General features: G+C 41.7%; 1 protein-coding gene across 12 annotated transcripts in view; it reads left to right on the top strand.

Moving 5' to 3' along the window:
* The window catches only part of gdpd5b (glycerophosphodiester phosphodiesterase domain containing 5b), a 121,729-nt gene extending 98,643 nt beyond the window's left edge, over positions 1–23,086 (top strand). For 6 of the 12 annotated variants that reach the window (XR_009802726.1, XR_009802720.1, XR_009802725.1 and 3 more), the window contains 6 exons: positions 400–557; positions 625–772; positions 6,799–6,881; positions 10,949–10,963; positions 19,429–19,876; positions 22,379–23,086. Coding sequence is in view for 2 of the 12 variants with exons in the window: in XM_061878701.1 (XP_061734685.1) it covers positions 400–557; positions 625–772; positions 6,799–6,881; positions 10,949–10,963; positions 19,429–19,541; positions 22,379–22,473 (612 nt within the window). In the remaining 10 variants the exon portion in view is untranslated. The remainder of the gene's footprint in view (positions 1–399; positions 558–624; positions 773–6,798; positions 6,882–10,948; positions 10,964–19,428; positions 19,877–22,378) is intronic. The other 6 variants (XR_009802721.1, XR_009802728.1, XR_009802729.1 and 3 more) reach the window with 6 other exon arrangements.
* Positions 23,087–26,757: the final 3,671 nt, after the last annotated feature.

The following is a 26,757-nucleotide window of genomic DNA, read 5'->3' as shown; positions in this document are numbered from 1 at the left end:
CATGCATGCTTTAGAGCCCCTGCCTCCAAAGAAAGTGTGTTACTAGCGTCGATATTGCACCATTTTCTTGTTTCATTACACGTTTGCTCTTTTATTCCACTTTTTAAGTGTATTTTTAATAGTATTTTTTAGATGTCGCGCAGGCTGTTAAAAAATTACCTGCGGGCCGCACTTTAGACATCACTGCTTTAGTATCTTAGCTTTAATGTTGTAGTTTTTGTCGTTTTTATTTTTGCTTTGACCTTATGTGTGTGTGTGTGTGTGTGTGTGTGCAGGTATTGTGGACTCCTGATGAAGACAGGGCACTTTAGACATCACTGCTTTAGTATCTTAGCTTTAATGTTGTAGTTTTTGTCGTTTTGATTTTTGCTTTGACCTTATGTGTGTGTGTGTGTGCAGGTATTGTGGACTCCTGGTGAAGACAGGGCTCAGGTGAGGCAGATTGCACCGGATCTGGTCCAGACATCAGTGGAGAAGCAAAGTCCTCAAAGCCTCCGAGAGGCGGGCATCAGCAGGCTGCTGCTCAGATACAACCAGGCTAACACTCAGGAAATCGGGTAGGATTGTACACACAGTCACTGACGCACTAGATTTACTGTACATTACAGTGAAAATGTCTTTCAGGGACTTTTCACAAAGAAACATCAGCCTCACCCTCTACACTGTGAACAAGCCCTGGCTGTATTCGGTGCTGTGGTGCAGCGGCGTGTCCTCTGTGTCGTCAGAGGCGCCGCATGTCCTCAAGAAGGTGCCTTACCCCATCTGGCTCTTGGTAAGAACACACTACCTGGTCCTCCAGGATCAGCAAGTCAACAGATAACAAATGACAGGACTATGACAAATGTTAACATACACAACCACACAAATAACAGCATTAGCAGAATTTGTGACTCACATGCAGGGCCAGCCCGTTGCATAAACACACTATGCCAGGGGTGCCCATTACGTCGATCGCGAGCTACCAGTCGACCGCGGGGGGTGTGTCAGTCGATCTCCAGCCAGGCTTTTAAAAAAAATAGACCTAAAAATTAGTGATCATCAATCTTCACCAAGACGTCACTTAAATGACATTCACAGTACTGGAGGGTCTTGTGAGATGACGCTGGCTGCTGCAAGATCATTATTATTAAAATATGACCGAGAGGAAGGCGAGAAAAACTTTTTATTTCAACAGACTCTCGCGCCGTATCTTCCGTCAAAACTCTAAAGGCCGACTGCACATTTCCTATCTTCACAATAAAAGCCCTGCTTCATGCTGCCTGCGCTAACTAAATACAGAGTCTCGGAAAACTGGCGTGCACAAGCGATCCCTCAGATGTGCACGCCAGTTTTCCGAGACTCTGTATTTAGTTTGCGCAGGCAGCATGAAGCAGGGCTTTTATTGTGAAGATAGGAAATGTGCAGTCGGCCTTTAGAGTTTTGACGGAAGGTACGGCGCGAAAGTCTGTTGAAATAAAACGTGTTTCTCGCCTTCCTCTCTGTCATTTTTTCATAATAATGAACTGGCAGCAGCCATGGTCATCTCACAAGACCCTCGGGTGCCGTGAATGTCAATCAAGCAAGCTACGGAATTTGCCGCCAATGTTTTTCTTGTAAAGTGTATGGAAGCTGGATGAATTAGATGCCAAAAACCAACCACTTTCATGTGGTATTGTACAGAAAGGACAACATTTTTTCTCCTCCATTTGAAAATGTGGGCGTTATCATCATTACTGTCTGATTCCAATCAATGCAAGTCATCAGAATCAGGTAATACACCAACTTATATTCTTGTCTTCGTGAAAGAAAGACATCTATATGTGTTACACATGCTTGTATTATCATTAAACACATTTAACTTGTTTACAAAAATGTCTCTTTCATAAATAAATAAATATAAATGATATATATAAATGAGGTAGATCCCCTCGACTTGGTCAATTGAAAAGTAGCTCACCTGCAGAAAAAGTGTGGGCACCCCTGCTCTATGCGGTTGTTTAGCGCTACAACCAGTGGGAGTGGGCACATGATTATAGCAGCAGTAGCTGATCATCAATGTGGTCATCATGCTCTAGAGGAGGTTTGCTCATTCTACTTTGATGGACTCAATTGCTTCATACGATACTTTGTCTCTGCTAAACCATTAGTCCATTCAAAAACTTATAGAGATAATTGCAAATTTAACATCCATCCATCCCTTTGGGGTCGCGGGGGGTACTGGTGCCTATCTCAGCTACAATCGGGCGGAAGGCGGTGTACACCCTGGGCAAGTCATCACCTCATCGCAGGGCCGCAAATCTAACATAACATACACAAAAACAGGTACCAGTCGGTAAGAAATTTTGATTTTGCATCACAGGTCCCCTTCAATATCTAATTAAAAACATACTTGAACGTCTTTAATGCACACACTCGGGCTCCCATAGCCGTACCTACATGTCTTCACCAAGAGTTGTACAGTACAATTCACTGTTAATTGGTTCCAGGTCAGGCCGTGGTAAATACATTTGTGACTTACAAACTGTTTGATTGATTGATTGAAACTTTTATTAGTAGATTGCACAGTACAGTACATATTCCGTACAATTGACCACTAAATGGTAACACCCCAATAAGTTTTTCAACTTTTTTAGGTCGGGGTCCACGTTAATCAATTCATGTTAATTTGGAATGTGACATTTCATTTTTGATAGCTAGAGCATAAAATAACTGTTTACAACTTTTTAAATACAGGTTTGAACATTTAGAGGAGTGGTTCTCAACCTTTTTTCAGTGATGTACCCCCCGTGAACATTTTTTTAATTCTAGTACCCCCTAATCAGAGCAAAGCATTTTTGGTTGAAAAAAAGAAATAAAGAAGTAAAATACAGCACTATGTCATCAGTTAATGATTTATTAAATTGTATATCTACAAAATATTGCTCATTTGTAGTGGTCTTTCTTGAACTCTTTGGAAAAAAAGATATAAAAATAACTAAAAACTTGTTGAAAAATAAACAAGTGATTCAATTATAAATAAAGATTTCTACACATAGAAGTAATCATCAACTTAAAGTGCCCTCTTTGGGGATTGTAATAGAAATCCATCTGGATTCATGAACTTAATTCTAAACATTTCTTCACAAAAAAAGAAATCTTTAACATCAATATTTATGGAACATGTCCACAAAAAAAATCTAGCTGTCAACACTGAATATTGCATTGTTGCATTTCTTTACACAGTTTATGAACTTACATTCATATTTTGTTGAAGTATTATTCAATAAACATATTTATAAAGGATTTTTGAATTGTTGCTATTTTTAGAATATTTTTAAAAATCTCACGTACCCCTTGGCATACCTTCATTACCCTCAGGGGTACACGTACCCCCATTTGAGAACCACTGATTTAGAGAACAGACCTGAAATGACACCCACATAGTCACCTTTACAAACTGCTAACTTCAAAGCGCGACTTGCGGATAGGCATTACATTTGTCACTAGGCCGTAGAGCAGGGATATTCAACTGGAAACCTGGGGGCCAAATCCGGGAATGACACCATATTGGCGCTCGAGTTAAGTTTAAAACAAACATTTTGGCAGCGTATTCCTAAAAACAGTAGAGTTGTTGTATAGAGAACCTTGAACCACTGTAAACACAGTAGCAGATCCTTTCATTAAAATTTTAACCTTGCTCAAAAACACTTGAGGGCAAACTTATCATTTACATAACTGAGGGATTCCTCAAGGCACCACTTTAAGTCTTCTACTTTTTGGCATTTTAATTTTTAATTTGATTTCTGTAACTAAGGTGTTGCTGTAGCTTGTGTACTTCAGATGCAGTCCGTAGTAATTTGTTCAACTTATTTAGCTGTACCAGTGGGGTTCCTCAAGGTTCTATCTTAGGTCCTCACTTTTTCATCACGTGGGCTTTTCAGCTGATGGCCCGTGACTTTAGTTAAAAAAAAAAAAATAGTGCAAGAATCACATTTTTGCAGCAGATTCTTAAAAACACTAGAGTGCTGTCATGGAGAGGGTGTTTGACTCCAATTGTTTCAGAAGTACCTTTAAAGCAGCAGAGCTCTCCTGTACCTCTGACAAAATAAATTGACCAGAATCAAATAGAGCTGGGTTTCCGGAATATACAAAATAAGGATAATAATAAAAGAATGAATTGATTACCATGAATTGGGGCTTCACAGTGGCAGAGGGGTTAGTGCGTCTGCCTCACAATACGAAGGTCCTGCAGTCCTGGGTTCAAATCCAGGCTCGGGATCTTTCTGTGTGGAGTTTGCATGTTCTCCCCGTGAATGCGTGGGTTCCCTCCGGGTACTCCGGCTTCCTCCCACTTCCAAAGACATGCACCTGGGGATAGGTTGATTGGCAACACTAAATTGGCCCTAGTGTGTGAATGTTGTCTGTCTATCTGTGTTGGCCCTGCAATGAGGTGGCGACTTGTCCAGGGTGTACCCCGCCTTCCGCCCGATTGTAGCTGAGATAGGCGCCAGCGCCCCCCGCGACCCCGAAAGGGAATAAGCGGTAGAAAATGGATGGATGGATAAAAGAATGAATTGATTACCATGAATTGATTTACGTTAAACAAGTTGAAAAACTTATTCGGGTGTTACCGTTTTGTGGTCAATTGTAAGGAATATGGACTGGCCCTGCGATGAGGTGGCGACTTGTCCAGGGTGTACCCCGCCTTCCGCCGGATTGTAGCTGAGATAGGCGCCAGCGACCCCAAAAGGGAATAAGCGGTAGAAAATGGATGGATGGATGGATGGATGGACTGTACTGTGCAATCTACTAATAAAAGTTTCAATCAATCAATCAAAGTTTGGCCCTCTGGTTCACACCTTTCTGGAAATGTGGCCCTCAAAACAACTTAGTTGGTTATCCCTGCTGTAGAGCAGTGGTTCTCAATTTGGGGTACGCGTACCCCTGGGGGTACTTGAAGGTAAGCCGAGGGGTAAGTGTGATTTTTTTTTTTTTAAATATTCTAAAAATAGCAACAATTCAAAAATCCTTTATAGATATATTTATTGAATAATACTTCAACAAAATATGAATGTAAGTTCATAAACTGTGAAAAGAAATACAACAATGCAATATTCAGTGTTGACAGCTAGATTTTTTGTGGACATGTTTCATAAATATTGACGTAAAAGATTTATTTTTTTGTGAAGAAATGTTTAGAGTTAAGTTGATGAATCCAGATGATCTCTATTACAATCCCCAAAGAGGGCACTTTAAGTTGATGATTACTTCTATGTGTAGAAATCTTCATTTATAATTGAATCACTTGTTTATTTTTCAACAAGTTTGTAGTTATTAAGACCAATCCAATCCACTTTATTTATATAGCACATTTAAACAACAATAACGTTTCCAAAGTGCTGCACAGCCATGTTAAAAACAATTGTAAAAAAGTAAATATAAAACCAATAAAAACAATATAAAAACAAATATGATTAAAAACTATTTTAAAGGGTAAAATACAAATCAAAGTGTATAAAAAACACAGAGGACAACAGAGGACCACACAACTCACGTACTGTTAAAAGCCAAAGAATAAAAGTGGGTCTTAAGACGAGACTTAAAACACTCCACTGTGGAAGCAGTTCTAACATGGAGGGGCAGAGTGTTCCAGAGCTTAGGGCCGACCACAGAGAAGGCCCTGTCTCCCCTGGTCTTAAGTCTGGTCTTGGGCACCACGAGCTGGAACTGGCTCTCGGACTTCAGAACGCGCGCAGGAATGTAAATTTGGATGAGGTCCGAGATATATTGAGGTGCCAGTCCATGTAAAGATTTAAAAACAAACAGCAATGTTTGAAAATCAATTCTAAAATGAACAGGGAGCCAGTGCAAACTCTGAAGAATTGGGGTTATATGCTGGCGTTTCTTGGCCCCTGTTAAAAGTCGTGCTGCCGCGTTCTGGACCAACTGCAACCGGGAGAGAGCTTTTTGGCTAATGCCAGCATAAAGTGCATTGCAGTAGTCCAGGCGACTTGAAATAAAAGCATGCACGACTTGTTCAAAAAGGTTAAAAGATAAAAACGGTTTAACCTTTACTAAAAGACGAAGGTGATAAAAACACGATTTTAAAACGGCATTGACTTGTTTGTCTAGTTCAAACTACAAATGAGCAATATTTTGCACTGTTATACAATTTAACAAATCAGAAACTGATGACATAGTGCTGTATTTTACTTCTTTATCTCTTTTTTTCAAACAAAAATACTTTGCTCTGAGTAGTACTTGAATTAAAAACATTTTTTTACAGGGGGTACATCACTGAAAAAAGGTTGCGAACCACTGCTGTAGAGAATAATAATAAAGACATAAACACAATCTTGTTAGGGCCACAAAAAGAATTGTGTCCCATGAAACATTGCATCGCCTCCTTTAAATAAGCTGTTTCTGTTTTGAGTCCCAGCACAATAATGCGAGGAATGTCACCATAGCTTATTAACCAGGCTGTCTCCTTCCGCACCTTCACTGTGTCTCTTGTAATCATTGGGCCTGAGCGCTGCACGGTGCACTGTTTGTCGCCATATGGGAGGCCTGCACGGGGGAACTCATGACCTCAAGAAGTCCCGCTGTGTTCGGGCTGCTGCGGCATCTGGCAAAGTCAAACGTGCCAGCAGATGTTTTCGAGTGAATGTATAATCCAAGTTATAGTGCATTTAAAAAAAAAAAAACAACATTACATTAATTCCTCATTTTGCATGAGGCAAGTGAAAGTTAAATCCTTTTACGTGTGGTGCATTGCAGAGTACTTGTGGGTCCGCAGTGACATCTTGTGGTGATTTGTGTGTTTTTTTTCTTTTCTTCTAGAGAGAGGATGAATACTGCTTGATGTGGGTGTGTGCCGACCTCATCTCCTTTGTTGTGGTTGTAGGAATATTTATATTACAGAAGTAAGTTCCCCTTCTTTTTTTTTTAGTTCTATTTTTTTTGTTGGATTGTGTCTGTCTGTCTCACAAACATTGCTGACCAACGCTTATTAACTCCTTTCCAATGTCACTAACGCATTTCCTTCTTTCATGTTTAGGGCAACATTACTGTTATAGCTCTCCATTATACAGTAGATGTATCATTGTTGGTCCGCCCAATTTAATGAGTTAAAAAATGGTGCTGGACACCTCAACATTACCAAATAAATATGTTTTTTTTACAAATTTGTCAATAGATTAAGTAAACATGTTTTCGACCAACTTTGCCACTACTAGATAGAGCTAGAATGACTCACTTTCCTTTATTCAAATGTGGCATATTTAAAAAAAATAAAAGCACAAGATATCTGGTGGGATACACTGCAAAAAGTCAGTGTTGAAAAACAAATACAAAAATCAGGGGTATTTTATTTGAACTAAGCAAAATTATCTGCCAATAGAACAAGAAAATTTGGCTTGTCAAGACTTTCCAAAACAAATAAAATGAGCTAACCTCAATGAACCCCAAAAATACCTTAAAATAGGTATATTCTCACTAATAACAACTGAGTACGTATTTTCTATTGTTTCATTGAAAATAAAACAGCAAAAGTCCATTTGACTGTTTTACTATGACAAAAGTTGGAAAAGCGGTTCGCAGCCGAGTGTGAAGCGACCGGAATGAGAATCAGCACCTCCAAGTCCGAGTCCATGGTTCTCGCCCGGAAAAGGGTGGAGTGCCATCTCCGGGTTGGGGAGGAGACCCTGCCCCAAGTGGAGGAGTTCAAGTACCTAGGAGTCTTGTTCACGAGTGAGGGAAGAGTGGATCGTGAGATCGACAGGCGGATCGGTGCGGCGTCTTCAGTAATGCGGACGTTGTATCGATCCGTTGTGGTGAAGAAGGAGCTGAGCCGGAAGGCAAAGCTCTCAATTTACCGGTCGATCTACGTTCCCATCCTCACCTATGGTCATGAGCTTTGGGTCATGACCGAAAGGATCAGATCACGGGTACAAGCGGCCGAAATGAGTTTCCTCCGCCGTGTGGCGGGGCTCTCCCTTAGAGATAGGGTGAGAAGCTCTGTCATCCGGGAGGAACTCAAAGTAAAGCCGCTGCTCCTTCACATCGAGAGGAGCCAGATGAGGTGGTTCGGGCATCTGGTCAGGATGCCACCCGAACGCCTCCCTAGGGAGGTGTTTAGGGCACGTCCAGCTGGTAGGAGGCCACGGGGAAGACCCAGGACATGTTGGGAAGACTATGTCTCCCGGCTGGCCTGGGAACGCCTCGGGATCCCCCGGGAAGAGCTAGACGAAGTGGCTGGGGAGAGGGAAGTCTGGGCTTCCCTGCTTAGGCTGTTGCCCCCGCGACCCGACCTCGGATAAGCGGAAGATGATGGATGGATGGAAGTTGGAAAAGTATGCAAAAGTCCCAAAAATAATACATTCCCAGGTTCAAGTCCCACAAGTCCCGCCGCCGGCCGGGATGCCCAAAGTGTCCAAAACGCGCCCAGCAAAGTCCCACGGAAAGGCGGGGAGAAAAGTGAGAAAAGTCTGTAAAATGTTTAAAAATCACACTCCATGTGGGACTCGAACATTTTGGGGACTTTTGCCGACTTTTCCCACTTTTATCTCCCCCCCCACCCCGTGGGACTCGGCAGGGTGTTTTATGGACATTTTGGGCATCTCGCGCGGCTGGCGGCAGGACTTGTGGGACTCGAACCTGGGTAGGTATTTTGAACATTTTTGGGGACTTTTGATGTCTTTTGTCACTTTTCTCCCCCACTTCCCGTGGGACTTTGCTGGGTGCGTTTTGGAAATTTTTTGCATTCCAGGACTTGTGCGGACGGCGGCGGGACTCGTGGACAAAATTGGGACTTTTGACCATTTTGGCTGCCTTTTCCCCTCTTCGTCCCCGCCTTCCTGTGCACCATTGCTGGGAGTGTTTTAGACATTTGGACAAAAATACTTTCAAGTAGTTTTACTCAATATAGGTCATAAAATCTCAGCAACAAGCTGTAATATCTTACTGAGATCATTTAGGACCAAAACACTTAAAGTCACTGCCGTTGTGTCCTTGGGCAAGACACTTTACCCACCTGCTCCCAGTGCCCCCCACACTGGTTTAAATGTAACTTAGATATTGGGTTTCACTATGTAAAGCGCTTTGAGTCACTAGAGAAAAAGCGCTATATAAATATAATTCACTTCACTTCACTTAAAACAAGTAAAACACTAACATAAAATCTGCTTAATGAGAAGAATTATCTTATTAGACAAAAAATAAGCAAATATCACCCTAATTTGAGATATTTAATCCTACTTAAATTTCTTTTTTTGCATTTAATGGTCTTTGCATTTGAAAATTTTATCTTATCCCAGGCTTTTTTTTTTTACTGAATTGTATATTTAATAAAATAGTCAAATATAATTCTATATAGTACATATTTAAAAGTCGATATATTTCTTTTAATACTTTAATTCCATTTGTGTGGCGGTATAGCTCGGTTGGTAGAGTGGCCGTGCCAGCAACTTGAGGGTTGCAGGTTCGATCCCCGCTTCCGCCATCCTAGTCACTGCCGTTGTGTCCTTGGGCAAGACACTTTACCCACCTGCTCCCAGTGCCCCCCACAGTGGTTTAAAATGTAATTTAGATATTTGGTTTCACTATGTAAAGCGCTTTGAGTCACTAGAGAAAAAGTGCTGTATAAATATAATTAATTTCACTTAAAACAAGTAAAACACTAACATAAAATCTGCTTAGTAAGAAGAATGATCTTATCAGACAAAAAATAAGCAAATATCACCCTAATTTGAGATATTTAATCTTACTTGGATTTCTGTTTTTGCATTAGATTTCAGTTTTTGCATTTAATGGTCTTTGCATTTGAAAATTTTATTTTATCCCAGGCTTTTTTTTTTACTGAATTGTATATTTAATAAAATAGTCAAATATAATTCTATATAGTACATATTTAAAAGTCGATACATTTTTTTCAATACTTTAATTCCATTTGTGTGGCGGTATAGCTCGGTTGGTAGAGTGGCCGTGCCAGCAACTTTAGGGTTGCAGGTTCGATCTCCGCTTCCGCCATCCTAGTCACTGCCGTTGTGTCCTTGGGCAAGACACTTTACCCACCTGCTCCCAGTGCCACCCACACTGGTTTAAAATGTAATTTAGATATTGGGTTTCACTATGTAAAGCACTTTGAGTCACTAGAGAAAAAGTGCTATATAAATATAATTAATTTCACTTAAAACAAGCACAACACTAACATAAAATCTGCTTAGTGAGAAGAATTATCTTATCAGGCAAAAATAAGCAAATATCACCCTAATTTGAGATATTTAATCTTAATTAGATTTCAGTTTTTGCATTGAATGGTCTTTGCATTTGAAAATATTATTTTATCCCAGGCTTTCTTTTTTTACTGAATTGTATATAAAAAAAAATAGTCAAATATAGTACATATTTAAAAGTCGATATATTTTTTTCAATACTTTAATTCCATTTGTGTGGCGGTATAGCTCGATTGGTAGAGTGGCCGTGCCAGCAACTTGTGGGTTGCAGGTTCAATCCCCACTTTCGCCATCCTAGTCATGTCCTTGGGCAAGACACTTTACCCACCTGCTCCCAGTGCCACCCACACTGGTTTAAAATGTAATTTAGATATTGGGTTTCACTATGTAAAAAAAATAGTCAAATATAATTCTATATAGTACATATTTAAAAGTCGATATATTTTTTTAATACTTTTTTTCCATTTTTGTGAAATTTAAAAAAAGTAGATAATGTCATATTTTGTGTTTTTATCACAAAACAGCGTGGATTGTTCCTTATGTAAACCTCCTGGGGGACTTCTTCAGATGACAGATTAGGTTTATTTATGCATTCCTGAGCGCCTCATCGGTTACCACTGCGAGCTTCTAAAACTGACCTCTCTTGTCTCCCTCCTCCTTTTTTGTCTTTCTTTTTCCTATCTCTCTCTCTCTCTCTCTCTCTCTCTCTCTACCTCCTGCCTGACTGCATGCTGCTGCACTTTGGCATCTTCTCTCAGCTATCACATGATCAGGTAACACTCCTTTCCTTTAACCTCTGTTCATGTAACTCATCCTTCTTTTGACCACTTTTTTCCCTTTTAACTGCGCTCTTTTCCTGAATACATGCGTCTATTTATTGTGTAGGTTTTCAATTGTTGTTTCTGTCGTTTTACTCACACAGCACATAAAAAAGTACCATATTTTAATAAATATGTTTACGTATATTAGCCGCACCAGACTTTAAGCCACAGATAATATTTTGTAAATGTTTATTTACACACCATAATCATTTTCAAACGGTGCCTTTAACACGGCAGTAAAACGGTTGATCAAACAAAACAAAATTCATTGTCATGGAACCAATCAGCTCTCCAATCAGCTCAACAAACATAATAACTCCAGAGTGACGTTTTGGTGAATTTACAAAACTGAAACAATACAAAAGAATCCAATTGTCAGTTAGTAATACTAACGTGTTAGCGTGTTCAGTAATGCTAACAAAGCTATCTTGATTACATTATGATAGCATGTACAAATATGCATGCTACAGGCATCGCACATGGGACGGTTTAGTACAGGGGTCACCAACGCGGTGCCCGCGGGCACCAGGTCGCCCGTAAGGACCAGATGAGTCGCCCGCTGGCCTGTTCTAAAAATAGCTCAAATAGCAGCACTTACCAGTGAGCTGCCTCTATTTTTTTAAATTGTATTTATTTACTAGCAGCTGGTCTCGCTTTGCTCGACATTTTTGATTCTAAGAGAGACAAAACTCGAATAGAATTTGAAAATCCAAGAAAATATTTTAAAGACTTGGTCTTCACTTGTTTAAATGAATTCATTTATTTTTTTACTTTGCTTCTTATAACTTTCAGAAAGACAATTTTTGAGAAAAAATACAAACTTATTGATGATTTTAGGATTTTTAAACACACCTTTTTACCTTTTTAAATTCCTGCCTCTTCTTTCCTGACAATTTAAATCAATGTTCAAGTAAATTTATCTTTTTTATTGTAAAGAATAATAAATAAATTTTGATTAAATTCTTCATTTTAGCTTCTGTGTTTTCGCCGAAGAATATTTGTGAAATATTTTTTCAAACTTATTATGATTAAAATCCAAAAATAATATTCTGGCAAATCTAGAAAATCTGTAGAATCAAATTTAAATCTTATTTCAAAGTGTTTTGAATTTCTTTAAAAAAAACAAAAAAAAATGGAAAATCTAGAAGAAATAATGATTTGTCTTTGTTAGAAATATAGCTTGGTCCAATTTGTTATATATTCTAACAAAATGCAGATTGGAGTTTAACCTAATTAAAACATGTCATCAACATTCTAAAATAATCTTAATCAGGAAAAATAACTAATGATGTTCCATAAATTATTTTTTTAATTTTTTCAAAAAGATTCGAATTAGCTAGTTTTTCTCCTCTTTGTTTTGGTTGAATTTTGAATTTTAAAGAGTCGTAATGGAAGATAAACTATGTTTCAAAATTTTATTTGAATTTGTTCCTGTTTTCTCCTCTTTTAAACCGTTCAATTAAGTGTTTTTTTTCATCATTTATTCTCGACAAAAAACCTTCCGTAAAAGGAAAAAAAATGTACAACGAAATGACAGACAGAAATACCCATTTTTTAAATATATACCGGTATATAGATTTTTTTCATTAAAGGTAAATTGAGCAAGTTGGCTATTTCTGGCAATTCATTTAAGTGTGTATCAAACTGGTAGCCCTTCGCATTAATCAGTACCCATGAAGTAGCTCCTGGTTTCAAAAAGGTTGGTGACCCCTGGTTTAGTAAGTAAGAAGTGTTTTAGTTGTATTGTAAAACTTAAAAGTGTTACTTGGAGTGATGAATGAAAAATGATTTCGAGCAGAAACGCTATGGATGAATACTTGCGTTTGAAGGAACGAAACAGAAAGTACCTTTTCAATCCGGAGTGAACTCGTCCAAAAGATGGCGCCTTAGCACAAACCATAACACGCCTTTTCAATCCAATCCTATCCACTTTATTTGTATAGCACATTTAAACAACAGAAATTTTTCAAAATTGCTGCGCAACAATATTAAAAACAATATTCAAATATTATCCTTAGGTCCACCAGTGACTGAATAAAAAAATGAATAATAAAAAAAAAAGAATATATATAGCCCATGTGGTGATGTCCTTTACACACTGATGTCGGATTTTGACACAATACCGTCTGAGGGATTGAAGGTCACGGGCCTTGCCTCTTACGTGCAATGGTTTCTCAATATTCTCTGAACCTTTTGATGATTTTACGGACCATAGATGGTGAAATCCCTAAATTCCTTGCAATAGCTCGTTGAGAAATGTTGTTCTTAAACTGTTGGACAATTTGCTCACGCATTGGTGACCCTCACCCCATACTTGTTTGTGAACGACTGAGCATCAAATGTAAGCTGCTTTTATACCCAATCATGGCACCCACATTTTCCCAATTAGCCTGTTTACCCGTGGGATGTTCCAAATAAGTGTTTGATGACCATTCCTCAACTTTCTCAGTCTTTTTTGCCACTTGTGCCAGCTTTTTTGAAACATATTGCAGACATCAAATTCTAATTGAGCTAATATTTGCAAAAAAAAAACATTTCTCAGTTCGAACATTAGATAGATTGTCTTTGCAGTATATTCAATTGAATATAGGTTTAAAAGCATTTGCAAATCATCGTTGGCCCAACGTGCCAACTTCACAGGTTTTGTTTTTTGTACAAATCACTTGCTTTAATAATTAAATACATTCATTCATACATTGGATCCGTGTTGGATCTTTGTTGGAGCCGCTTTGAACTGGACTCTCGCGACTGTGTTTTATCCATTATGGATTGAACTTTCACAGTATCATGTTAGACCCACTCGACATCCATTGCTTTCCTCCTCTCCAAGGTTCAATCAATCAATGTTTATTTATATAGCCCCAAATCACAAATGTCTCAAAGGACTGCACAAATCATTACGACTACAACATCCTCGGAAGAACCCACAAAAGGGCAAGGAAAACTCACACCCAGTGGGCAGGGAGAATTCACATTCAGTGGGACGCCAGTGACAATGCTGACTATGAGAAACCTTGGAGAGGACCTCAGATGTGGGCAACCCCCCCCCTCTAGGGGACCGAAAGCAATGGATGTCGAGCGGGTCTAACATGATACTGTGAAAGTTCAATCCATAGTGGCTCCAAGACAGCAGTGAGAGTCCCGTCCACAGGAAACCATCTCAAGCGGATCAGCAGCGTAGAGATGTCCCCAACCGATACAGGCGAGCGGTCCATCCTGGGTCCCGACGAGCGGTCCATCCTGGGTCTCGACTCTGGACAGTCAGTACTTCATCCATGGTCATCGGACCGGACCCCCTCCACAAGGGAGGGGGGGACATAGGAGAAAGAAAAGAAGCGGCAGATCAACTGGTCTAAAAAGGAGGTCTATTTAAAGGCTAGAGTATACAGATGAGTTTTAAGATGAGACTTAAATGCTTCTCATAGTCATCATTGTCACCGACGTCCCACTGGGTCATTATTGTCACCGATGTCCCACTGGGTGTGAGTTTTCCTTGCCCTTATGTGGGCCTACCGAGGATCTCGTGGTGGTTTGTGCAGCCCTTTGAGACACTAGTGATTTAGGGCTATATAAGTAAACATTGATTGATATATATATATATATATATATATATATATATATAAAACCAATATAAAAATAAATGTGATTAAAAAAAATTTAAAACACAGAGGACCACACAACTCACGTAGTGTCAAAAGCCAAATAATAAAAGTGGGTCTTAAGACGAGACTTAAAACACTCCACTGTGGGAGCAGTTCTAACATGGAGGGGCAGAGTGTTCCAGAGCTTAGGGCCGACCACAGAGAAGGCCCTGTATCCCCTGGTCTTAAGTCTGGTCTTGGGCACCAAGAGCTGGAGCTGGCTCTCTGACCTCAGAACGAGCGCAGGAGTGTAAATTTGGATAAGGTCCGAGATATATTGAGGTGCCAGTCCATGTAAAGATTTAAAAACAAACAGCAACGTTTGAAAATCAATTCTAAAATGAACAGGGAGCCAGTGCAGACTCTGAAGAATTGGGGTTATATGCTGGCGTTTCTTGGCCCCTGTTAAAGTTAAAAGTCGTGCGGCCGCGTTCTGGCCTAACTGCAACCGGCTAATGCCAGCATAAAGTGCATTGCAGAAATAAAAGCATGCACGACTTGTTCATTGCCGCATTGCTGGCAGTAAGTCGGACACGTTTCCAGTGAGGGTTGGACTCCGCCAAGGCTGTCCTTTGTCACCGATTCTGTTCATAACTTTTATGGACAGAATTTCTAGGCGCAGTCAAGGCGTTGAGGGGTTCCGGTTTGGTGGCTGCGGGATTAGGTCTCTGCTTTTTGCAGATGATGTGGTCCTGATGGCTTCATCTGGCCGGGATCTTCAGCTCTCACTGGATCGGTTCGCAGCCGAGTGTGAAGTGGCCGGAATGAGAATCAGCACCTCCAAGTCCGAGTCCATGGTTCTCTCCCGGAAAAAGGTCGAGTGCCCTCTCCTGGTTGGGGAAGAGACCCTGCCCCAAGTGGAGGAGTTCAAGTACCTTGGAGTCTTGTTCACGAGTGGGGGAAGAGTGGATCGTGAGATCGACAGGCGGATCGGTGCGGCGTCTTCAGTAATGCGGACGTTGTACCGATCTGTTGTGGTGAAGAAGGAGCTGAGCCGGAAGGCAAAGCTCTCAATTTACCGGTCGATCTACGTTCCCATCCTCACCTATGGTCATGAGCTTTGGGTTATGAGTTTCCACTGCCGGGTGGCGGGGCTCTCCCTTAGAGATAGGGTGAGAAGCTCTGCCATCCGGGAGGAACTCAAAGTAAAGCCGCTGCTGCTCCACATCGAGAGGAGCCAGATGAGGTGGTTCGGGCATCTGGTCAGGATGCCACCCAAACTCCTCCCTAGGGAGGTGTTTCGGGCATGTCCGACCGGTTGGAGGCCACGGGGAAGACCCAGGACACGTTGGGAAGACTATGTCTCCCGGTTGGCCTGGGAACGCCTCGGGATCCCCCGGGAGGAGCTGGACCAAGTGGCTGGGGAGACGGAAGTTTGGGCTTCCCTGCTTAGGCTGCTGCCTCCGCGACCCGACCTCAGATAACCTACTAAGTGGCCTAGTGGTTCGATTGTCCACCCTGGGATTGTTAGGTCGTGAGTTCAAACCCTGGCCGAGTCATTCCAAAGACTATAAAAATGGGACCCATTACATCCCTTCTTGGCACTCAGCTTTTAGAGTTGGAATTTGGGATTTAATCACCAAAAATAATTCCCGGGCGCGGCACCGCTGCTGCTCACTGCTCCCCTCACCTCCCAGGGGGTGATCAAGGGGATGGGTCACTTGCAGAAGACTAATTTCACCACATCTAGTATGTGTGTGACAATCATTGGTACTTTAACTTTAAGAAAATGGGTGGATGGATGGAAGTTTGATTTTGTTACATCAGCAGTTTGATAAGCTTCTATGTCAAAACCCTCAAAAAGGCGGTTCATTTTTCACAATAAGCCAAATGTGTCCAATAGTGTGATTGTGTGCTTTAACTTCGTTGTTTTGTTTTTTCAATCTTTCATAAACTATCCATACAAAAAAAGATGTCTCATATGTCGAAATAGCCGCAAAATATACTTCTAGAGGCACACAAAACTTCATTGTCACAATGAATGTCGTGCCAGACCTCACCGAAACTCACGAGTGCACTTATCGAGATTAATTTGTTTTTGTTACATTTGCGGTGCTTGCAAAGTTTGGTATGTTTTTCTGTTAAAGCGTTCTAAAAATCAATTTAATTGAATAATGATAGTAGTAAATCCATCCATCCATCCATCCATTTTCTACCACTCTTCAGGGGTCACAGGGGGGGCTGGAGCCTATCTCAGCTGCATTAGGGCAGAAGGTGGGGTACACCCTGGACAAGTCGCCACCTCATCACAGGGCCAACACAGATAGACAGACAACATTCACACTCACGTTCACACACTAGGGCCAATTTAGTTTTGCCAATCAACCTATCCCCAGGTGCATGTCTTTGGAGGTGGGCGGATTAATTATTAATTATATGTCTATTATATTAATATAATATGTGAACATGTCCATGTCTAGGTTTTACATGCAGTTGGCTTGAGGCCATTGACCAAATTATTTCAGCCCAACACGATCATCACACGATAATTTGTACATTTTAGGCAAAACTTGAATTTGGCAAAAAAACTGACCAATCACAGCTTGCGTTCTGCACCGCCAGCGACACAAACCAAGGTCTTTTTGGGGGTACCCATTGGCTACGCAGGGGGAGGGGGACAACGGGGTCGCCGACGCAAGCTACACGAAGCAAGAGTATATACCAGGCTTAAGTCTGATTTACACATTATTCTTCTGATTTTGGCAATGTTTTTAGGTGATAAAAAGCTGCTGATGTTATTGACTCAATGAGGCTGATAAAGTTCAAGTCTGAGTCTATTACAAACTCCGTTTCCATATGAGTTGGGAAATTGTGTTAGATGTAAATATAAACGGAATACAATGATTTGCAAATCCTTTTCAACCCATATTCAGTTGAATATGCTACAAAGACAACATATTTGATGTTCAAACTGATAAAACGTTTTCTTTTTGGCAAATAATCATTAACTTCAGAATTTGATGCCAGCAACACGTGACAAAGAAGTTGGGAAAGGTGGCAATAAATACTGATAAAGTTGAGGAATGCTCATCAAACACTTATTTGGAACATCCCACAGGTGTGCAGGCTAATTGGGAACAGGTGGATGCCAGGATTGGGTATAAAAACAGTTTCCCTAAAAATGCTCAGTCTTTCACAAGAAAGGATGGGGCGAGGTACACCCCTTTGTCCACAACTGCGTGTGCAAATAGTCAAACAGTTTAAGATCAACGTTTCTCAAAGTGCAATTGCAAGAAATTTAGGGATTTCAACATCCACGGTCCATAATATCATCAAAAGGTTCAAAGAATCTGGAGAAATCCCTCCACGTAAGCGGAATGGCCGGAAACCAACAATGACCGTGACCTTCGATCCCTCAGACGGCACTGTATAAAAAACCAACATCAATCTCTAAAGGATATCACCACATGGGCTCAGGAAAACTTCAGAAAACCACTGTCACTAAATACAGTTCATCGCTACATCTGTAAATGCAAGTTAAAGCTCTACTATGCAAAGCGAAAGCCATTTATCAACAACATCCAGAAAGGCCGCTGGCTTCTCTGGGCCCAAGATCATCTAAGATGGACTGATGCAAAGCGGAAAAGTGTTCTGTGGTCTGACGAGTCCACATTTCAAATAGTTTTTGGAAATATTCGACATCGTGTCATCCGGACCAAAGGGGAAGCGAACCATCCAGACTGTTATCGACGCAAAGTTCAAAAGCCAACATCTGTGATGGTATGGGGGTGCATTAGTGTCCAAGGCATGGGTAACTTACACATCTGTGAAGGCACCATTAATGCTGAAAGGTACATACAGGTTTTTGAACAACATATGCTGCCATCTAAGCGCCGTCTTTTTCATGGACGCCCCCGCTTATTTCAGCAAGACAATGCCAAGCCACATTCAACATGTGTTACAACAGCGTGGCTTTGTAGTTACCTGGCCCGCCTGCAGTCCAGACCTGTCTTCCATCGAAGATTTGTGGCGCATTATGAAGCGTAAAATACGACAGCGGAGACTGTTGAACGACTGAAGCTCTACATAAAACAAGAATGGGGAAGAATTCCTCTTTCAAAGCCTCAACAATTAGTTTCCTCAGTTCACAAACGTTTATTGAGTGTTGCTAAAAGAAAAGGTGATGTAACACAGTGGTGAACATGCCCTTTCCCAACTACTTTGGCACATGTAGCAGCCATGAAATTCTAAGTTAATTACTATTTGCTAAAAAAATTAAGTTTATGAATTTGAACATCAAATATGTTGTCTTTGTAGCATATTCAACTGAATATGGGTTGAAAAGGATTTGCAAATCATTGTATTCCGTTTATATTTACATCTAACACAATTTCCCAACTCATATGGAAACAGGGTTTGTATTGTTTCCTCTAAATTCCTAACCTAAGGTCTCAGGGAGGGGGTCTTAAGGTGACTAATGATAGTTCTGGTACCAAAATGAGGAAAAACAGTCAGACACCGAGCTAACAACGGTCGGCTTATCTGCAAAAAAGCTGCCAACAGCTTGAACACGTCATTATTTTCTATCACTTGAAGACATGACATGAAGAAGAGTACAGAGACAATGTTAAAATGCCACAAAATACTAATGCAGTAGTAAAGAATAGGAAATAACATTTGAATATTTTGTTTATCTTGTTGTGTCGGATGAATTGTTGCACGTTGAATGAATGACAATGTAAAGAATATCTCAGAGAAAAGCCTTCTGGTCTACAACAATGAGAGCAGGATGAGCAGCAGCAGTTATTGATGACATTACCCCACCTCCTCCCGCAGGTATCGAACCAGCGGCATGCGCAGCTACAACCCTGAGCAGATCATGCTGAGCGCCGCGGTCGGGAGGTCCAGCCGAGACCTCAACGTCATGAAGGAGAAGCTCATTTTCTCCGGTGAGGATGGTGACGGCCGGTATCTGGTCCCAGCAGGCTGCCTCTCGAGTGTCTGTGAACCCTCCTCCTCCTCCTCCTCTTCCCCCTTCCTCTCATCCATGTCGAAAGGTCAAACCCAGTAGCCGCCCCAGCCTGACCCCGCCATCTCTCCGTGTGTGTCCATCGTCTGCGCCATCAGCGACCTATTCCTCCTTCATTCCTTGCCTGCGTCCTTGCCCACTTTCCCCACACAACTCTCATCCATCCCTGCTTCCATGCTACCTGCCTGCTACCCCCCCACCCATAGGGAAGCTTTAAGGGTGCCCCGGTCTGTCCGGCACTGGGCGGGGTCGAAGGTAAGTCTCTCAAAGTCAGACTCCTTTACCAAGGCCTAGTAAAGTTGCACAAGAATCCCGCGTTTTGATAGATTGATTGAAACTTTTATTAGTAGATTGCTCAATATTCCGTACAATTGACCACTAAATGGTAACACCCCAATAAGTTTTTCAACTTGTTTAAGTCGGAGTCCACTTTAATCAATTCATCGTAAGCTTAGTTATGGTAGAATTTTGTATTTGTACAGAGCTTAGCTTCTTTTTACACTGTATAAAAGTTGTATTAGTTTTATGTTTCAGCCCTCGGGTATCCATGGTAGTTTTTAGCGTTCTTATCGCACCTTAAAAACTATTATGTCGCAGCAAAATATAACATTTATGATCATCCGCCTGGGAAAGTCAGGCCTGTGTAGGAATTATTTCAGCCACTTCATGGCACTGTTGGCTCAACTTTGCCAGAGTCGTGTATAAAGAGAGTAGAGCCAACTGGTTCCAGGCGATCTCCTCAATGATTGGTCTGAGATTTACTATAAGCATTAAGTAAAAAATAATAATAATAATTTGACTTATTTTTAACATTTTAGTGACTGAGACCCTCTATCCTCCCCAGGAGCCTTAAGGATTTAAAAAAAATCCATATATTTTGTTATGGTTTGAAAATGAAAAATATCAAAATGCTTAAATGTTTCCCTTTGTGGAAAAAGTTTGGACACCCCTGCTCTAAAGGGATAAGAGGTAGGAAATGGATAGATAAATTATTACAATATATAAATATCATAGGGCTTCACGGTGGAAGAGGGGTTAGTGCGTCTGCCTCACAATACGAAGGTCCTGCAGTCCTGGGTTCAAATCCAGGCTCGGGATCTTTCTGTGTGGAGTTTGCATGTTCTCCCCGTGAATGCGTGGGTTCCCTCCGGGTACTCCGGCTTCCTCCCACTTCCAAAGACATGCACCTGGGGATAGGTTGATTGGCAACACTAAATTGGCCCTAGTGTGTGAATGTTGTCTGTCTATCTGTGTTGACCCTGCGATGAGGTGGCGACTTGTCCAGGGTGTACCCCGCCTTCCGCCCGATTGTAGCTGAGATAGGCGCCAGCGCCCCCCGTGACCCCAAAAGGGAAAAAGCGGTAGAAAATGGATGGATTGATAAATATCATAAACAGTGTATCTGAGTACCGAAGAAAAAAAACCTTTATAAATGTTATTGATTTATTTATAATTTATATTATTTTTGCTGTATATCTTGTGTACAAAATGTCTTTAGTGCTCATGTGGTTTTGTTTGTTTTTTAAACGCTGTCATGTAACACAGGGGTTCTCAAATGGGGGTACTTGAAGGTATGCCAAGGGGTACGTGAGATTTTTTTTTTTAAATATTCTAAAAATAATTCAAAAATCCTTTATAAATATATTTATTGAATAATACTTCAACAAAATATGAAAGTAAGTTCATAAACTGTGAAAAAAAAATACAACAATGCAATATTCAGTGTTGACAGCTAGATTTTTTTGTGGACATGTTCCATAAATATTGATGTTAAAGATTTCTTTTTTTGTGAAGAAATGTTTAGAATGAGAGAGATCGACAGGCGGATCGGTGCGGCGTCTTCAGTAATGCGGACGTTGTATCGATCCGTTGTGGTGAAGAAGGAGCTGAGCCGGAAGGCAAAGCTCTCAATTTACCGGTCGATCTACGTTCCCATCCTCACCTATGGTCATGAGCTTTGGGTCATGACCGAAAGGATAAGATCACGGGTACAAGCGGCCGAAATGAGTTTCCTCCGCCGTGTGGCGGGGCTCTCCCTTAGAGATAGGGTGAGAAGCTCTGCCATCCGGGAGGAGCTCAACGTAAAGCCGCTGCTCCTCCACATCGAGAGGAGCCAGATGAGGTGGTTCGGGCATCTGGTCAGGATGCCACCCGAACGCCTCCCTAGGGAGGTGTTTAGGGCACGTCCAGCTGGTAGGAGGCCACGGGGAAGACCCAGGACACGTTGGGAAGACTATGTCTCCCGGCTGGCCTGGGAACGCCTCGGGATCCCCCGGGGGGAGCTGGACGAAGTGGCTGGAGATAGGGAAGTCTGGGCTTCCCTGCTTGGGCTGCTGCCCCCGCGACCCGACCTCGGATAAGCGGAAGATGATGGATGGATGGATGGATGTTTAGAATGAAGTTTGTGAATCCAGAGGGATCTCTATTACAATCCCCAAAGAGGGCACTTTAAGTTGATGATTACTTCTATGTGTAGAAATCTTTATTTATAATTGAATTGCTTGTTTATGTTTCAAATTTTTTTAGTTATTTTCATATTTTTTTTTCCAAATAGTTCAAGAAAGACCACCACAAATGAGCAATATTTTGCACTCTTATACAATTTAATAAATCAGAAACTGATGACAAAGTGCTGTATTTTACTTCTTTATCTCATTTTTTCCCAACTAAAAATAGCACTACATTTATTTATCACTGAAAAAATGTTGAGAACCACTGATGTAACACAACCCCCTTGTGTGCTTTGGCTCCCTCTAGAGGTGGGCAATGGAGTTGCCGGCAGTGAGGAGCCCTACACAGACACCAGCAATGACTACAATGACTACTACACTGACCGACCTGGCAGCCAATGATGGCGCACTTTCAGCCACAAGATGAGGAAACAAGCCTGTACATTTTTTTTTGTGTGTAAATAATGTCTTTGCTTCCTGGACAAAAAATATATAATGTATATTACTTTTGACTCAGCACTTTTTACCCACGGAATTGACTTAAGTGTCCAGAATATTTCATGTGTAAACTAATCCTCCCAAACAGGTCCTAAGCACTGATGCCTTTTATTTCTCGACACAATCCAGCATGAACTATGCTCACAGCGGCTGGCGACATTTGAAAGTGTGCAAATGTCGCTGCATGCAACCGTTATGATGGTGTCGTGGTGTGTGTGAGCTCAGCTGTACAGTCAGAAACAAGTGAGTCATTTAAAGTATGTAACCTGGTGGGGTGTGTACCGTTAAAGTATGTAACCTGGTGGGGTGTGTACCGTTTAGCCTGCAGTGCAGTGTTGGGAATGACCTCGTTTGCAAGCCAACATAAGAACACTTTGGAGTCCACGTGACAATTTGAGGACTTAATTCCCTGCAAGAATGTCTGAGGCTATTTTATTGTTTACAAACCTGGAGCATCTTCATGTTTGTCGCTGCTGTCTAATGTTATGTGTGAATAAAAGTGTAAGCTAAACTAAAAGGGGCACTTTCTCGTTTGTTTGTACTTTGCCTCTGAAGTGAACGCTGAACAATGTTTTTTTGTTTTTTTTTTAGTTTACACTAGTCAAGTCATCCATCCATCCATCCATCCATTTTCTACCGCTTATTCCCTTTTGGGGTGGCGGGGGGCGCTGGCGCCTATCTCAGCTACAATCGGGCGGAAGGCGGGGTACACCCTGGACAAGTCGCCACCTCAACGCAGGGCCTAGTCAAGTCACAGGTAAAGTAAAAAAAAATCAAATAACTTTGTTTGAGCAGCTTAAATGCCTACTGAAACCCACTACTACCAACCATGCAGTCTGATAGTTTAGATTAGATTAGATAGTACTTTATTTATTCCGTCAGGAGAGTTCCTTCAGGAAAATTACAATTTTCAGCACAATCCCATTCAAGATCAGACAAACATTACAGGGAGACAGAACAGGATCGCTGACGGGTCTGCCGGCTTCCAGCGCCCCTTACAAAAAAAAAAAAAAAAGATGACATTCAGGTAAACAAGGGGGGGGGGGTGGTACAAAAAAATAGAAGATTAAAAGAAAAGAAAAAAATGAAAAAAATATATCAATGATGAAATATTAACATTGCAACACATGCCAATACGGCCTTTTTAGTTTACTAAATTGCAATTTTAAATTTCCCGCTGAGTTTTTTGTTGAAAATATCGCAGAATGATGACGCGTGCGCATGACGTCACGGACTGCAAGGAAACAGCGCTGCACGACTTGCGGCTACAAGTAGTCTGCTTTAATCGCATAATTACACAGTATTTTGGAAATCTGTGTAGCTGAATCTTTTGCAATTTGTTCAATTAATATTGGAGAAGTCAAAGTAGAAAGATGGAGTTGGGAAGCTTTAGCCTTTAGCCACACAAACACACGGTGATTCCTCGTTTGAAATTCCCAGAGGTGAAACTTTACTATGGATCAGAGAGTTTAAGCCAGGGGCGCTCACACTTTTTCTGCAGGCGAGCTACTTTTCAATTGACCAAGTCGAGGAGCTCTAAATCATTCCTATTTATAATTTATATTTATTTATTTATGAAAAAGACATTTTTGTTAACAAGTTAATGGTGTTTAATGATAATACAAGCATGTTTAACACACATAGATTCCTTTCTTTCATGAAGACAAGAATATAAATTGGTGTATTACCTGATTCTGATGACTTGCATTGATTGGAATTAGACAGTGGTGCTGATAACGTCCGCATTTTCAAATGGAGGAAAAAAAAAGTCCTCCTTTCTGTCCAATACCACATGAAAGTGGTTGGATTTGGCATCTCATTTGTCCAACTTGCATACTCGTTTTTAAACACTTTGTTATGAGAGTAGCATATGTGTGTGGCCCTTTAATGTCTGGCAGCAGGTGAGTGACGTCAGTGAGAGTGCGGGTGGGCAAGCAAGTGAGAAAGCGGTCGCTGAGGGCGGGGGAGAAATACATTGGCATCAAACTCCGTAGCTTGCTAGCTTGTGCACGCTAGCTTTCTGAGACTCTTATTTTGTTAGCACAGGCAGGATGAAACAGGTCTTTTATGGTGAAGACAGGAACTGTGCAGTCGGTCTTTAGAGTTTTGACAGTAGGTACGGAGTCTCTAGAAATAAAATGTGTTTCTCTGCGTCCGCCCTGTTAGTGATTTTTTTCTTAAATATGAGCTCGCAGCAGCCAGCGTCATCTCACAAGATCCTCGGGTGCCGAGAATGTCAAACAACTGACGAAAGTAAAGTCTTGGTATGATTGATGATTGCTCATTTTTATGTTTATTTTTTAATGCCTGGCTTGAGATCGACTGACACACCCTCCGAGATCGACCAGTCGATCGCAATCGACGTAATGGGCACCCCTGGTTTAAGCGAACATGGACAAATGTCAACCAGCAGTTTTCGGTGAGAAAATTGTGGTAAAAAGTCGCCTCTCACCGGAGATCAGCTGAGCTTGCTGGCGTCGACTTCCCTCAGAGACTGGCCTCAAGACACCCGTGGACACACACTTCTCCGACTATCAGGTACTATTAAACTCACTAAAACACTAGCAACACAATACAAAGATAAGGGATTTACCAGAAGTATCCTAGTAAATGTGTCTAAAAACATCTGAATTCGTCCCAATGCAATCACCTTTTTTTTTTTTTTTTTTTCTAGTCCTTCGCTGTCGATATCCTCAAACACAAATATTTCATCCTCGCTCAATTTAATGGGAAAATTGATGTTTTCTCGGTCCGAATAGCTCTTACTGCTGGTGGCTCCCATTATAAACAATGAATATGTGAGGAGCCCTACAACCCGTGACGTCACGCGCACATCGTCTGCTACTTCCGGTACAGGCAGGGCTTTTCTATTAGCGACCAAAAGTTGCGAACTTTATCGTCGATGTTCTCTACTAAATGCTTTCAGCAAAAATATGGCAATATCGCGAAATGATCAAGTATGACACATAGAATGGACCTGCTATCCCCGTTTAAATAAAATCTCATTTCAGTAGGCCTTCAGTGTGCTGTGGAAAAAATGTAAAATGTCACCAAATTGTTGTAAAAATATATTTTTTCAAACCACTAATTGTATTTTACAAATAATGATCCGTACCTCTATTGTCGAGGCGGCCGATTGGATCTGTGGCCGCAAGGTGGTTGATGCCTGTCGTGGCGGTAATCCTAGAACCCGCCAGAGTGAGGGATGCCGTCAAGCTGAAGAAGGAGTCCTATCGGGTCCTTTAGGCTCATAGGACTCCGGAAGCAGTGGACAGGTACCGACAGGCCAAGCGGTGTGCAGCTTCAGCGGTCGCGGAGGCTAAAACATGGACATTGGAGGAGTTCGGGGAAGCCATGGAAAACGACTTCCGGATTGCTTCGAAGCGATTCTGGACCACCGTCCGCCGCCTCAGGAAGGGGAAGCAGTGCACTATCAACACCGTGTATGGTGCGGATGGTGTTCTGCTGACCTCAACTGCGGATGTTGTGGATAGGTAGAAGGAATACTTCGAAGACCTCCTCAATCCCACCAACACGTCTTCCTATGAGGAAGCAGTGCCTGGGGAATCTGTGGTGGACTCTCCTATTTCTGGGGCTGAGGTAGTTAAAAAGCTCCTCGGTGGCAAGGCCCCAGGGGTGGATGAGATCCGCCTGGAGTTCCTTAAGGCTCTGGATGCTGTGGGGCTGTCTTGGTTGACAAGACTCTGCAGCATCGCGTGGACATCGGGGGCGGTACCTCTGGTTTGCCAGACCGGAGTGGTGGTCCCTCTCTTTAAGAAGGGGGACCGGAGGGTGTGTTCCAACTATCGTGGGATCACACTCCTCAGCCTTCCCGGTAAGGTTTACTCAGGTGTACTGGAGAGGAGGCTACGCCGGATAGTCGAAGCTCGGATTCAGGAGGAACAGTGTGGTTTTCGTCTTGGTCGTGGAACTGTGGACCAGCTCTATACTCTCGGCAGGGTCCTTGAAGGAAGTCCTGTGGAGAGTGCTCAGAGAGTATGGGGTAACGGACTGTCTTATTGTGGCGGTCCGCTCTTTGTATGATCAGTATCAGAGCTTGGTCCGCATTGCCAGCAGTAAGTCGGACACGTTTCCAGTGAGGGTTGGAGTCCGCCAAGGCTGCCCTTTGTCACCGATTCTGTTCATAACTTTTATGGACAGAATTTCTAGGCACAGTCAGGGCTTTGA

Source organism: Nerophis ophidion, linkage group LG18 (assembly GCF_033978795.1).
Source record: "Nerophis ophidion isolate RoL-2023_Sa linkage group LG18, RoL_Noph_v1.0, whole genome shotgun sequence".
Taxonomy (NCBI): Eukaryota; Metazoa; Chordata; class Actinopteri; order Syngnathiformes; family Syngnathidae; genus Nerophis; species Nerophis ophidion.
Note: the sequence above shows the minus strand (reverse complement) of the source record. Positions and strands in the feature narration are given on the sequence as shown.